Source organism: Leptinotarsa decemlineata, unplaced genomic scaffold (assembly GCF_025532065.1).
Source record: "Leptinotarsa decemlineata unplaced genomic scaffold, Ldec_3_MD MMD2_tig00000010_RagTag_RagTag, whole genome shotgun sequence".
Taxonomy (NCBI): Eukaryota; Metazoa; Arthropoda; class Insecta; order Coleoptera; family Chrysomelidae; genus Leptinotarsa; species Leptinotarsa decemlineata.
Window position 1 is genome coordinate 8,785,951 of NW_027412538.1, and position 15,243 is coordinate 8,801,193.

The window sequence follows — 15,243 nt, forward strand, 5'->3', positions numbered from 1 at the left end:
ATATACCAGTAAAGTATAAACGTAATGTTTTTCCGAAGTGAAACTATAGATATTACTGAAGACTAGACCGGAATGGTAAACGGCCTGCAAACTTGAATTTCTATGCGGTTTCCAGCTAGTGAGCATTTGATTATGTAAATTCAAAAAGTTGTCTACCTTCGTAATTGCTCTCATAATTTTCACAAGAAGCAACAGTTGGTAATTTATCGCGTTTAATAATTCAGATAAACGCTACGCGGATAATCCTATTAACTATAAACAATGCTTGAATGTTGTTATTTCACTGTAATGAAAAAGTTAGAAATGAAGTGGTTTTCTATTTCCCACGTTGGAAAACAAGAAACTAATTTTGTTGAAGCAGCACCAGTTGTGATTACTTCGGAGGTTTATGCCTATAGAAGGTAGTGACATAACAAACAGTTCTCCAACGGTATTATGAAACTAGGTTATTTCAAATTCATGACAGTTTGATAATATGGTGCATAGTGTGAAACCAATATGAGAAAAAACAAGTCTAGAATGATTTCATTGAAAAATGAAATAAGTAAAAGAGAAAGTTTTGTCACAAGGACCTCATTTTTGTGCAAAATTTTTATAACAGCCAACATGCTTTTTGATGTAACAGATGAACAACCAGTTGAATCAAAACTTTTTTTCTACACCCGTACTCTAACAATACACTTATATGACCATAATCCGTTTCATAATGATATCCATTATGATATAGATTTTTCATAACGATACAGATTATCAACTAATAGAAACCCATAATTTTTCAATCAAGAATCCTGTTCCTTTGTTTGTCCTAGATTCTAACCTAAGTAACTAATTGCTTTGTCAAAATCAGTTTTCATATTACCTACCTATATTATCAAAATGTCTGAAAACAGCGATATAGAAGGAATACCATCGACTCCAATATTTTTAAAAGATCAGATTAATTACAGTTGTTATATTCAATATAAATATATAATTAGAATCTTTATAGTTTTCATATATCCATGATAATACCATTAAGTTTGTGTTTTTTTTTTTAAATATGAGTTAATTACTGTAAATGTGTTCAATACAAATATATTTATAGTTTTTCATTATTTATCGGGTTTAGAAAAAATAGCGTAATGGTTATGTAATGGTTATTAATACACTCGCATATACCATACAAAACTCGCCTTCGGCTCGTTTCGTATCCCGGTTAATGCTCGTGTCTTAATAACCATCATTACATGATCGATGCATAATATACTATTATAATCAATTGATAAATTCATTTCATCAGTTCGGATTTCTATTGCCTAATCTACTATATAAAAATGAATGTTTGTTGGTTGGTTGGTTGGTTGGTAAGTGATAAACTTCTACATCGCTCAACCGACCATGATGAAACTTGACATGTATGAGAATGTTTTAAGGTTATTATTTTTTCTGTAACTCGCCACCAGATGGCGCTGTAGAACAATTTTTTGAAAGCACTGTTCTATAACGCTGCGCACGCCTAAGTTCGCTGCTGTTCCAAAACACTGGAACAGCTGAACGAAAAAATATGTAAAAATTTAAATAGATTATCTGAAAAATAACAGTTTTATTAAGCAAAAAACTGAAATAACATACAACAACAAAAAAAAATACTATTAACACGAACTGTTGGGATACCTATCGGGCACGTCCCCAGGTGGCAGATAGGGGGGAACGGCCAGAGGACTGGAGGCCCTGTCCGGGAAGCCAATGTGGCCTAACGAACGGGGTCGCCGGACTCCTGGCCAGTGGCAGAAATAAGTAGGGTAAGGAAAACTAAAACCCCCCAAAAGCCTTTGCAAAACATGCCGCCGTGGACCAGCCTACCCAAGCTAAGGTGTCAGGAATCGAGCCGACAGCTGAATGGCCGCAGGGTGATATGGGATCCCCTTGGGGAACTGGGCGGAACCTCATTGTAATCAGCCTACCCTGGTAATGCGGGGCTCTGCCAAAGGTGACCAACTCTTCCCTTGCTACTCGTGGGAACACACATGAATGAAACAACAAAAACCAATCCCGAGGCTGGACAGAAGTGCTCACCTCAATCTAAGGCGATGGCTGGGAATGAACAGAAATGTCCACCCCAATCTACCGCTTGGAATGAGGCTGAATATAGCAGATCACCTCCAACAACAAGGGCACTTCCTTCGGCAGGCGCCAAGAGCTCCGCCTTGAATGAAGGCAAGGAACCAGCTGCCCCTGCAGGAAAGCTCCCTCACTTGTGCACCTCCACGGAGGGAACCCCAAGAAGATTGAAGAAGCCGCGCAACGATATCGCTGTAATATCGCTGCACCTTGCAAAACCTTCGTGGAGGCCACCGTGAGATACCTCAAGGTTGCCAAAGAGAGTGTGTGTTCGGTGAGTCTTGGCCTACACCTGTCAATATAAAGGACATGTCTCCTAGTGACCTGTTCACCTTCCTGGAAAGGACAAGATGGACAATGACCTCGGAGGACAACTCCTCGGGAGGATGTACATGTACATGTGGCCTAATTGCTGTGAGTTTACACTCACCCTCCCTACTCTACAGATACCAGAACAAGAAATGAAAATCAAAAGATTCCAAACCAAGTTACTTCACGACGTTTCGATTGTTAGAATCCACATTCGTCTTCGATAACTCAAAGACGATTGTGGATACGATTGTGGATTGTGGACGAACACGAAGTTATCACCCGAAGACGATTGTGGATACTATAATAATAGAAATGTGTCACCTGCGTTGCTATTTCTGCATGGGATCTTCAACTAAAAAAATCGAACTAATGAGAATGATGAAAATCAGATTATCAAATATAATTTTTATACTTTGAGTTTTGTCTTGAAAAAATAATCATTCTAGATATTTCGAACAAAAAGTTTATACAAAAAAATGTATTCAAGTATCTTATTATTCAGAGATTCTCAAAAACCGCATGGAGTTTTTCACTATATGCATGCATGCCTGTAAAGAAGTATGATTTCACATCTCATTGTACTCATACCAAAGAAAAAAACAAGATTTTCATGGAACCAAATGATGGAGGAGACAAAAATAATGACATTAACAAGAGAGCTAAACAGTTAAAATTTTCCTTTTAACGATTGCAACAGGTCATTCAAAACTGTTTTTGAAAAGGAGTAACTGAAACCGAAGAATATAACCAGTTATTGGTGGTGACGGAGCCATCTTTGATATCAAGCACTGCTCAGTATGATAATCAGAAAGGTACCACCTCACCTAAATTTCAGAATACTACAATAAAATTGTATTTTTGCTAATAACTTTCATGGTGTGAGTTTGAAGAAGTCAACTCACGATTTATAATCTTGATAATTCAAATTTTATTATTTTTATTGAATTTTATTTGACGTGTTCTAATTACCATTGTCTTCAACCAAGTTTGAAAAAAATTCAACCATATTTCAAAATTTTTCTGTAATCTTGGGTTACAAAATTCTATCACCCAGCACTGTTAGTAACAGTAAACAATGGACTGACGTTTTACTGCATTTAATCACCAATTAAAATGAACAAGACTCATTTTGAATTCTATAGCTATTTCACGGCAACAGTGGATAATACCACCGCGACAGTTCATTTAGTATGGTTTTCTCATAACAACTAAAAATATTTCAGTGCTATTTCGTGATAACTACTTGCATACGTAACATAATTTCATCCAGCTTCATTTTATTGAATATTAATGTTTGATTCATCAATCATTTGTAAATCGGAAGCAGGAGGCAAAATATCAAAATTCATAGGGCACTTCCACGCTCTTCCTAGGAAAGGAACTGGAGATGCCATGTTTGTCTTCCTTAATGAACTGTACACTACACTAAACCGTGGAGACGCATGTGCGGCGGTATTTTGCGACCTGTCAAAAGCATTTGACTGTGTAAACCATAAAATTCTACTGCGTAAACTAAACCAGTATGGTTTCAGAAAACAGAGTTATGATTGGATAGAATCGTACCTTAAACAGAGAACTCAGATTGTGAGAACACATAGGCTCTCAGATGGAGGTTCCGTCGTGTGTGGGGTTCCTCAGGGCTCAGTGCTGGGACCAATTTTGTTCTTACTGTATTTTAACGACTTAGTAAATATTACAACCGACGGTTCTTTCACAATCTTTGCTGATGACACTACCATTCTATGGTATGATAAAGATGCTGATAACTTGCACTCAAAAATAGTTTTAGGAATTACAAAGATCAAAGAGTGGTGCAATGCTAATTTACTCTCCTTCAATATTAAAAAAACTAACTGCGAATCATTCCACTGTGCTTTGCAGGATATCCCTCTGGGTGATGGTGCAATAAGAAATAATGCATGTAATAAGTTTCTAGGGGTGCACATGGATGGGGAACTAAACTTCCAGCATCATGTTAGACAGCTAGGTTCAAGGATCGCCTCGGGTGGTTATGCACTACGCATCGTTGTAAATGAACTAGGTACAGCGAAAGCAATGCAGGTTTATCATGCCTTGATCGAATCGCACATTCGATATGGAATCGCTTTCTGGGGAGTCCGTAATCAAGTACATTTTAACTCAATCTTTGTTCTTCAAAAACGTGCAATTCGCTATCTTTGTAAGGTGGCTCCCAGGGTATCTTGTAAAGAACTATTCAAAACTCGTAAGTTGTTAACTCTGCCCTCGTTGTTCATTCTCGAAACTGCCTGTCTAGTATATAAAAACAAAACACTTTACAAGTTCGCTGATGGAATCACCCGCCAGAGAAATGACATAAAACTTCCAATCCCAAAAACAAATTTAATAAAAAATTCATGCATATGCATGCAAATAAAACATTCTGAAACATATGCTGTGTTCAGAAAAAATTGAAAAGTTCTCTTCTGGATCTGGCTTTATATAGTATTACGGAATTTTTTGAGACAGTGTTCACTGACGTCTAACATCAGCTCAGTATGCTATATGTTATATGTGTTATTTAATTTATCTATTTTAATACTTAGTTATAACCAATTGAAAATTAAATTAATTGATAGTCCTATATTTTATTGACAATATCATGTGAACCATGATATATCAAGTTTTATGAATGTCTACACTTTGTCGATAAGATTATTGTATCTTCAGACAATAAAGTATATTTATTATTATTATTATTATTATTACATATTTCTTCGAGACAATTTCAAATCTAATGTATCTTGTGAAATGCTCGTAAAAGCACATTGAATTGTATGAAAATGGATAGATAGGAGGAATATAACATTTTGAACGATAATTTCCGGAATATTTTAATTTAAATTCATGGAACCGAAAATACAGTTCACGATTGAGTAGGAAGGGGAAAGAAGAATCGTTTACATTTGATTGTTGGATCTTTGTCTTTAAATTTTGAAAAAATATTGTTCAATGTGAGTTGATTTTTATAAGCAATATTAATGTTTGGACTACCCAGTCCACAATATGTGATGGATGATCTCATTGATGATTGTTTAAACAAAATTCAATTTGAAATACCTTTTTAAAAAAATATGTAGATGATATTATATTAAGTGCCCCTCAGGACAAATTACAGCAATTGTTACTAGTTTTCAGCTCCTATCATGAAAAATTACAGTTCACCATTGAAAAAAAGACAATAATCGTAGCATTCCCTTCTTAGATATGAAAGTTATCAGGGGAGAGTACAACAAATTGATCACTAGGTTCTCACACTATGAATCTTACCACCAACAAAGACAAAAAATAAACCTAGTGCTAGGTATGAAAAACAGGGTAATTAAAACAAGTCACATTTCATTACGCAATGACAATCTCAAAAAACTTTTACAACTTTTCATTAACAATGGTTACCCAAAAAAAACTCTTACATAAATTAATATTTTTGATAGGTCATCCATAGATATTGATCCCCTCAGGGACAATTAAGATAATTCTAATAATCAATCAATTCAACAGAATCTCTATCTTATATTACCTCACATTCAATCATTGAATCATAAATTTAAAAACATTTTTTTTAAATTTCAAACATTAATATTGCTTATAAAAATCAACTCACATTGAACAATATTTTTTCAAAATTAAAAGACAAAGATCCAATTTTAGACAATTCAAATGTAATATACTGCATACCTTGCACAAAATGTGATAAAAAGTATATTGACCAAAACAAAAGGAAATTGAAAGACAGAATTTGTTCTCATAAAAGTGATATTAGAAAAAAAAAAAAACTGTGTTCTAGCTCAACATATGATTGAACTAGACCACATGCCTGATTATGATAATGCGACTATCTTAGAACATGAATTCAATTCAAAAAAGAGAACTTTTCTAGAAATGACACAGATTTTTAAAGAACCAAATTCAATCAATTATAGAACTAACATAAATCATCTTAGTACAATTTACTCATATCTACTGAGTCGCCCTCTACAAGGGACTTCTAAAAACTGATATAACCCTTCCAAAGATAATATAATATTGGCAACCCTAGAGTTTCTATATTTTTTATATTTTTTATTTTTCATCTCTCATTATACGTTGGCAATAAAGTCAAAAAAATCACTGTCAATAATTTCATTATTGTCAACTTCACATCATAGTCTCCATGGGAGACTATGATTTTATTAAATACTGAGTGTATTTCAAATAATCTAATCAACCATTACATAATGTAAAGAGCCAATGAAGACTCAATAGCTAGAACAGAAAAAAGAGTTCACTTAATTTACCATCCCCCTATTGACTGCATATGCGAAAATTATAAAAGATTCTTCTTTAACTGAGACAGTCGTCTCAGCAGTCAAGCTGCTGGAAAATTATTCCATGAAAATCAAAAGATAAATAAATAAGTACCATTCTGATCCTTCCCATATTGATTTCAATTCAAGAGCCACCGGTAGACAGCTGTTTCAGCCTATTGGGCATCGTCAGTACCGGGCAGGCGGTCCTCGATTGAAGACAAAATGTAAAAAAACCAAGACTCGTTGCTCCGATCGACTTTCCACACGAGTACTTTTATTCATAAAATTGTCCAAGTAACCTTAATTTGTTGAAAAATATTGAAAAATATCTGTCATTTCAAAGTTTTGGGGTGTGGACCATCGGGGGTAGTCCGTTCCTGACTTTGTAGCAAAACAACTGACTCCTGCATGAAAGCTCATCGAAGGAATTCATTTGTTTAGTCAATTACCAAAATTTGGATGATTTTGAATATTCACTTGAAAAGTTATCAAAGAAAAACATTTTTCATTTTGTAACTTCGAGGGCCCGTTACTTGGTAACGAAGGATTTTAGGAAAAAAAGTTATATGAAGTACTGGTGATATTTTGACCCCATCTATACATTCCCGAGAGGAAAAGAGGAAGTCCAGGGACACCCTGTATATATATATATATATATATTTATATATATATATATATATATATATATATATATATATATATATATATATATATATATATATATATATATATATATATATACTAATTTTCTTTTATTTTCAGTATTTTATTATTAAATTTCACAAAAAGGATTTGAAGCTTTATATCTTCTACTAATTATCTGCGAGCGCGTTCGACAGCTGGTCGTACTGTCATCTTCTTCAGTTTGAGGAGAGTGCCTAGAAGATGACAGTACGACCAGCTTTCGAAAGCGCTCGCAGATAATTAATAGAAGATATAAAGTCTCAAATCCTTTTTGTGAAATTTAATATTAATATATATATATATATATATATATATATATATATATATATATATATATATATATATATATATAAATTCTAAATTCAATTTTATTACATAGGAAATTAAATCTAGTTGATTTGGTATTTCAAACCTGTCATTATTATCCATGCGCTTTTTATTATCTGTCGTCGACATTTCCTTGGAAGCTAGGGAAGAACTTACCTGAAAAAAAAGAAGATGTTAATATTCATATAAATTTATAAACTACCAAAAACATTCGTGATAATAATAAAATGAAACCAAACGAAATAAGAAAATGAATAAATAGAACATATTCAAAGATAACTATATTAATTTTCAATCCAAAACAGATATTAATTCCATGAAATAAAATCCAAATTACAACCTTCGAAAAAACAAAGAAAAAAGAATTCATATTGTTTATCATTGTCAGCTAAATTTTCTGAATCAGAATTGAACAGTTGGCATTTTTTCGTTCATAGATTTTCTATGTGGAAATGTAGATTGTGTGAGACTGTCAAATGGATTCATTTTGATAGTAAGACTCACATCCAAATCATTCACCAAGAGGCCCAAGATACTATGGGCTACTCTGAAACACTTCGAGGTAAAAAAGGAGGTTGAATATCAGGAAGTAATAGAGAGACCTGAAACTGTTTGTAACTAGCTTCCATGGCAATGAAGTGTCTCCTGGAGAATGATATGGAGCAACATTTTTTCAAATTCAGCTGTAGTTTAATTTGATAGCAGTGGTCAGATAGTCTGCACAATTATTTTTGTAGTTCACGCTGAATTATGAAGTCGTCAATTACTTCATATATTTCAATGTCATTAGCACAGGTATTCAAAATTTATTAAAACGGGTATCGATATCCTCTACAAATATGGAGGAAAATAGTAATAGATCGTATTGGCTGTACCTCCTGGTACAGCCAATAAAACATTACCAGTGCATTAATTTCATCCAACTGCGTCACTGAGGTTTTGGAAAGTCTTTATCCGCTTTTCCTGCTTCAATCAGAGTCTCATGATTGTAATGAGTTAAATAGAAATATTTGTGAATATTGAAGTGCTTCGATAAAGCCCATGTTACTAAGAAATCGTGTCAGTCATAACAGCTCTAAACAATTTATCAAAAGGTACTCAATTGCGGGTTGTCTCTGTTGCTGTCAACAAATTTTTCCTATGGATAACAGATGTGTAGTTTTCTATTCATCAGGATAAGACCTTTAAAAATTCAATCTTTGACCATCTTTCCATCATCTCAATATTTTCCATCATCACATGAAACATGTGAATGGTCGGTACGTTGTCCAAACAGAACACCCATTTTGATAAAACAATTTTTTTATTTGCCCGTTGAATGCTATATCCAGCCATGTTGATTTGGCAAAACATACTGGATGAGTACTTAAAATTTCTCTAGTCGAGGAATCGTGTTTATTCAGAAAATAAAAAGCGGTAAACTATAATCATAAAAAAATAACACTAAAAACATATAATTCATTATAATATTAGAATCAACAGTTCAAAAATAACTTTTCAAAACGCTCAAAGGTGCGAACTTGTTTCCTCCTTTTCATAAAAAAGAATGTATTCATCTCCACTCACAAGCGATTTTGGTGAAATTGTTGACACGTGTGAATAATTGTTTTCGTGCCACGTGCCAGTTTAGGGATGTCTGCAGAATGCTGCATAATGTCCGCTGTAGATAGACCCACTGTGATTCGAAAGTGCATATAGATTATAACGACAAGGAATTACATTATCTGCTGCATAATTGTTCATCCACCTAGAGGAAATTCCATGGTAATATTTAACTTGCCTCTAATTTTTCTGTTAGAGAGAATCTTTTGAAATGAATGACTAAAATATGGGTAAACTTATGGATCGATAGAGATTTTGTGCATTTTCTTTCTTCCTTGCAACTCGAACACGTCGGTTTTTCAATTCCATCCCAAGTTTCCTCTCTTGTGAAAAAATCCAAGCATTGTGATGAACTCAATTGGCCAGTTCTTTGTGGTATACGGAGTGACAAATCCCAGAAAGTATCAAAGGTTACAGATGAGTGTGTGCACTTCATCGTAGATTTTAATTGACCAACGAAATTATCAACAATATTAGAGTTATATGTACTCAAATAAATCAGCTGTGAATCTTGTCCTTTTCCGCTGTCACTTAATTTTTCGTTAATCTCTGTCATCATGTAAACTTTCCAAAAGACAACGGAGGAACATCTGGGCGTCTTGATGCATAAATCGAGGGGCAAAACTCTGAAGCCGACTATTTAAGGAGGCTGTGTTCACTGCCCTATCAGATGAATTTTCTCAGCACAATTCCTTGATGACTTTTGCGAACGCTTTAGTTAAAGCACCCTCGACACTAGAAATACTAGTATTGATATCTTTCACGTATTCATAATTTTTTTAATATTACAGCAACCATCTCGTATTTGATAAACATTGGATTACACTGTTCATGAAACAGGTGTGGCCAGTATTAATCAGCGGTAAACTCCTTCACTAAAGATAAACATTTTCATATCAGCAAAACATTCGATATTTCGTTTCGTTTTCTCGAAATTAGTTTCTCATGAAGTACACACCTCAATCATTTATCGATTCCTTCGAGAGGTCACAGAAGATTACTCGGTCATCCTAACAGAAATCAGTAATGTGTACCAAACCATAAAAGCGCGAGTGTTGACTTGACCGGGACTAAGCCACGACCCATAAAACAACATCCCATGACACGAAATGAAATAAGCTTGATTGTTTGCGTAGCAGCATCGTTCATTGTCAATATTTGCTTGTCTTTTGTGCGCGCATCAACTCAGAACAGGATGTTAAACTCACTCCTACGTCGGTAAACATTTCATCGAGGACCTAGCACGGTCTGTCAATTCATTCTCGAAGACCGCTCTAACAAATTTATTGATACCCCAGTTTTACATATTATATTATTATATTATTAATATGACGGAAAACATAGAATTTCAGTCAAATCCGGTAATTCTGATTTTTTTGCAGACTTGTTTGTGATGTTGGGCTAATGAATAATCCAAGTTTGTGAGATCGGGCGCCGAACGCAACTTTGTCAAAAGTCGAAAAAACCGCGAAAAATCAGTATTTTTCTCAAATTTTGGCGATTATAACTTTAAAGAACTAGTTTTTGAAACCCGGTAGTTCTGATTTTCTGCAGACTTGTTTGTGATGTTGACTGTTGACTGGCCGGCTGCCCATAACGTAAGTGCCGTTGGAACTCAAAATCTACAGAATGTCTGATCCCAGTCCCAGCCTGGGTTTGTGTTTTATATGTAAGGAGACCTAGTTTTATATGTAAGTGCGCCTAGTGAAGGGAAGAGGTTTAAAAATCCTTCTTGCGTCGAGTATTTCCATAAGGGATATAGAAAATCAGCGAAGGGCGTAAATGAGATATATGTGCACAGGGCTTGTAAGATAAAATACAACAATCCAAAGTTGATCAAAACAGCTGTTAGTAGTGGAAAATCAAATATTACGCCATCAATGATCACGAGATCAGCCTCTGAGCAGTTCAATTTCAGAGAACACTGTTGTCTATGTGGAGACAAAATAACTGAAGAGTTCCTTGTGGCAGAAAGGAAGAAGAAGCCAAAAAAAAGGAACAATGTCATTACTGCGGAAAAGTTGTCTCTCAGTGCAAGCATCTTGAAAGCAGCTGAGAAACGTGGTGATGAATGGGCTCTTAAAATAAAGAGTATATATCTGAGAACACAGATTTGGTAGCCCTTTATGCCAGATATCATCGGTTTTGCCAAACAAAGCTCTACCAGGCACCGCCAACAGGAAAGTCCAGAGAAAATCGTCAGCATCCCACAGTTGATGCATTCAGTTCTCTCTAGATGAACTCAGGGACCAGATAGAAGGAGAACGACCTCAACTACGAACAGTTAAAGCTCGCTCGCTTGCAAAGTATGGGGAGGACATTTTGATCGTTGGTCAAAAAATTCTCACCAGTACATGGTATGACAGTAGACGCTCAGATTCTCAAGCAGAAAGACTACGAGTGGTGAAAGCAGCTGCTGAAGTCATACGAGAGGGTATACGGTCGCAAGTGTACGATACAACACAATTCCAGAATGTAAATTCAGTTATCCCTCATTCTTTGAAACTGTTGCTTGAAATGGTCATTTCAAAAGACAAACGAACCTATAGAAAGAAGTGCGTTGCTATTGCACATTCAATAATATAAGTAGTCAGGTCTCGCTAGTTTATCTTTTGTTTACTGCATGGGATTGGTGCATTCTTGTATCACAAGTTCGGGTCAAAACATCTGGTTGAGTTACTGTCAACGCTTGGATTTAAAAAATGCAAAGTGATATGATAAACTTTGAAAGGCTTAATCTCGGAAACTATTGGGTCTAAAGAGACAGTTCTAGTATCATATTGTAGCAAATTTAGTCTACTTCAAAAACTTACAAAGGAAGTTTTTTAAAAAACTAGTCCTTTGATCGCCAAAATTTAAAAAAACCCGACTTTTTCGCGTTTTTTCGATTTTTGACAAAGTTGTGTTGCTCGAGGTCACAAACTTGGATTATTCATTAGGCCAACTTCATAAACAAGTCTGCAAAAATCAGAATTACTGGATTTGACGCATGCTGTGATGTATAAAGTTACTGGACCACAATTTTCCGTCGATTCAACCGACATATAGCTATTTCGATCTTCGTCAAAACACATCTTTACTCGTAACGTTAATTTTTTAAGGTGATTCCTTTTTTTCATTGGTTGTTTTTTCAGTTGGTAGGGAACATACTTCGAAATAATGGGTGGAATGCCGTCAGATCCTGTTGCCTTATTACTATTGATGCTAGGATTGATATAATAATAAAAAGAAGAATAATTACAGTCCGGTAATATGCTTAAATTCGTGTTATGAGTTGTTTACAAGCATCTTATACACCCGGATACTCACCGCAGTTGACAGAGTGTTCGAACGGATATATGAGCAGAGAGGGTCGAAGAGAGGGGTCGCTGGATGTAAAGAGAACCTGCTCATCGATAGATGTGTAACGCAGGACTCGATACAATATTAGCTCAACTTCTCTATGGCCTGTATCGATTACCGCAAGGCATTTGATACAACATCGCATGAGCTTATCTTGCATTTGCTCAGGTACCTTGAGGTATCCGGCAATATAGTGAGATGCCTTGAACAGCTGATACCACTCTGGTGGACTCGCTTCACCATAACATCTGGTCAAGCCAGAGTCCAAACAGGGTGGGTCACTTTCAGAAGGGGTGTATTTCAGGGCGATTTCCTCAGTCCCCTTCTCTTCTGCATCTCACCATTGCCATTATCCGTTGCGCTCAGAAATACTCGACGGTATACTGTGGCACCCCCGGAAACCGGAGGCACAAGGTCACCCATTTGTTTTATATGGATGATCTTAAACTTTATGCCTCTGGAGGGAAGGATCTCCATCATTCCTTGAGGGTGGTGGAAGAGTACACGCATGCTATCGGTATGAAATTCGGGATGGACAAATGTGCATTGGTCCATCTCAAAAGAGGACGATGCGGGGACTACGAAGAGGATGTGAAGCTCATAAATGGAAGCAACCTACACCATCTGGATGCCGGAGAGGCGTATACTTAGCTCGGGGTGGAACAACGCCACTCACAAGAGGTAACATCAGCAGTGAAGAACTCTCTCCGCGGAAGGATCAGCACAAATTTCGACAGATCTGGTAATCGGAACTGTCGAGGAAGGACAAAGTTGCTGCAACAAATATGCTTGCCGTTCCAATTTCAATCTAGTCGTTTGGTGTAGTGAAGTGGACTCGGAAGGAGCTGTATCAACTCGACGTAAAGACCCGAAAAATGATGCATCTCTATAGGAGTTTGCATCCCAAATCGACGGTTCCATGATTGTACTTCCCCCGACAACAGGGAGACCGTGAACTTTTGAATTCGGAGTATCTACATGACAGAATGGTACTGGATAGAGCCTGTTAAGTCGCCAGGAGTTCAGATCCCCTTCTCTGCATGGTCCGTGACCATGAGAGAGAAGGAATTGGAGCATTTCTCTTTAGGGCAGCTGCCTGAGCAGCTGATGAACTCGTTATAGTTTTCGACACTAAACGAGGTGACCACAACTCTGTCACCGAGTTGGAATCCGTTCAGCAGAAGGCTCATACAAAAGCCGCAGAGATCACCTCACTTCTGCGACAACACAAGGATGAGCCAATGGGGGTCTTCTTCAAGAACATAGAAGATCTTGGCTTATCAACGCGCCTGACCTTCGCATCTCTCAGGTCGAGTGGGCTTAGGTCGAAAACTGAGGGGTTCATCATGGCCTGCCAGAATGGTGTCTTCAACACCTTAGTCTACCGCAGTCGCGTGATGGGTATACAAGTAGATTCTGTGATTCTTGGCTCACGCAATTATAAACTGATGTTAAAGTTAGGATCTCTGTTTGAACAATTTGCTATGCATCTCAGAATTCCGTTTTGTTCTATAAAAACATTTCCTACTGTGTAATATCTACCCTAGAGACAGATACCATACCTGGTGTCTGTCTCTGGGTGTCTGTCTCTGAATTAAGTTTTGAAATTAATTGGTGACAGTGGGATTCCCAAGAATGTTACATTGTGATCAGTATTTCTTAGGTTCATTATGAAATATGTGCTTTTCACTCTGTTTTGTCTATTGTCAATACGAATAACTTCTGTTTGGTCTGCATTGAAGAATAAATCATTATTATTGAAGTAATTTGATATTCAGCATAATATTCTGGCGAAATTGTTTTCTAATATTGTTCCATTTGGTGCAGATATTACTAGCGAAAAGGCATCTACATAAGCGGTATAATGACCTCCGGTAACTACTGATTCGATATCATTTACATAGAGTATAAACAGTAGAGGACCCATCATTGAACGCTGTGGCACACCCATACTTAGATTCGTACATTTAGAATCGACTATATATATTTCATTGTTTCCATTGACTTGTACTGATACAAATTGCTTTCTATTGTCAAGAAATGAAGACGGCCAACTGAGAAAAACCCCTCTTAAACTTGCTAATTTTGAAATAAGTTTTTTATGTAACTGATAAATGATTATAGTCTATCTAAAACTAATGAGCATATCTGAAACTTAATGGATTTCAATAAATATTCGTATTACACCAATAAAGCACTGGTTTCAGATTCCAACATTAGGAAATACTTGCAGTTCATTCCGGAATTGAAATTCAATTTCCTTTCGAATGAAGAATATAATAATAATAACTCATTATACGGATGGCCATCCTTCCAAACGATACTTTCTACAACCGTAATCGCCGTGAAGATTCTCGAATAATATCTAACGAAACAACTCATAATAGCCGTTTAATTGGTTGTTGTCCAAGAATCGCGAACAAAAATACGCACACAGGACATTCATTATTCTTGCAGAGAACCAGCAATCTACCGCACTAGCGACGACCGAGAGAGTAAAGTTCAAGATGGCGAAATTATGAATGGGATCTAATGAATGGATATGCAAATGAAGACGAGTTTCTCCTCG

At 36.1% G+C, this 15,243-nt stretch overlaps 1 protein-coding gene across 3 annotated transcripts in view; it reads right to left on the reverse strand.

Moving 5' to 3' along the window:
* The window catches only part of tkv (serine/threonine receptor kinase thickveins), a 504,368-nt gene that overhangs the window by 172,177 nt on the left and 316,948 nt on the right, over nucleotides 1-15,243 (reverse strand). The window contains exon 1 of one of the 3 annotated variants that reach the window (XM_074171377.1): nucleotides 7,816-7,837. The exons of the other annotated variants lie outside the window; for them this stretch is intronic. Coding sequence (XP_074027478.1) covers nucleotides 7,816-7,822 — 7 coding nt within the window. The 5' untranslated portion in view covers nucleotides 7,823-7,837. Of the gene's footprint in view, nucleotides 1-7,815; nucleotides 7,838-15,243 lie in introns of those variants that run through there. 3 annotated transcript variants of the gene reach the window in all.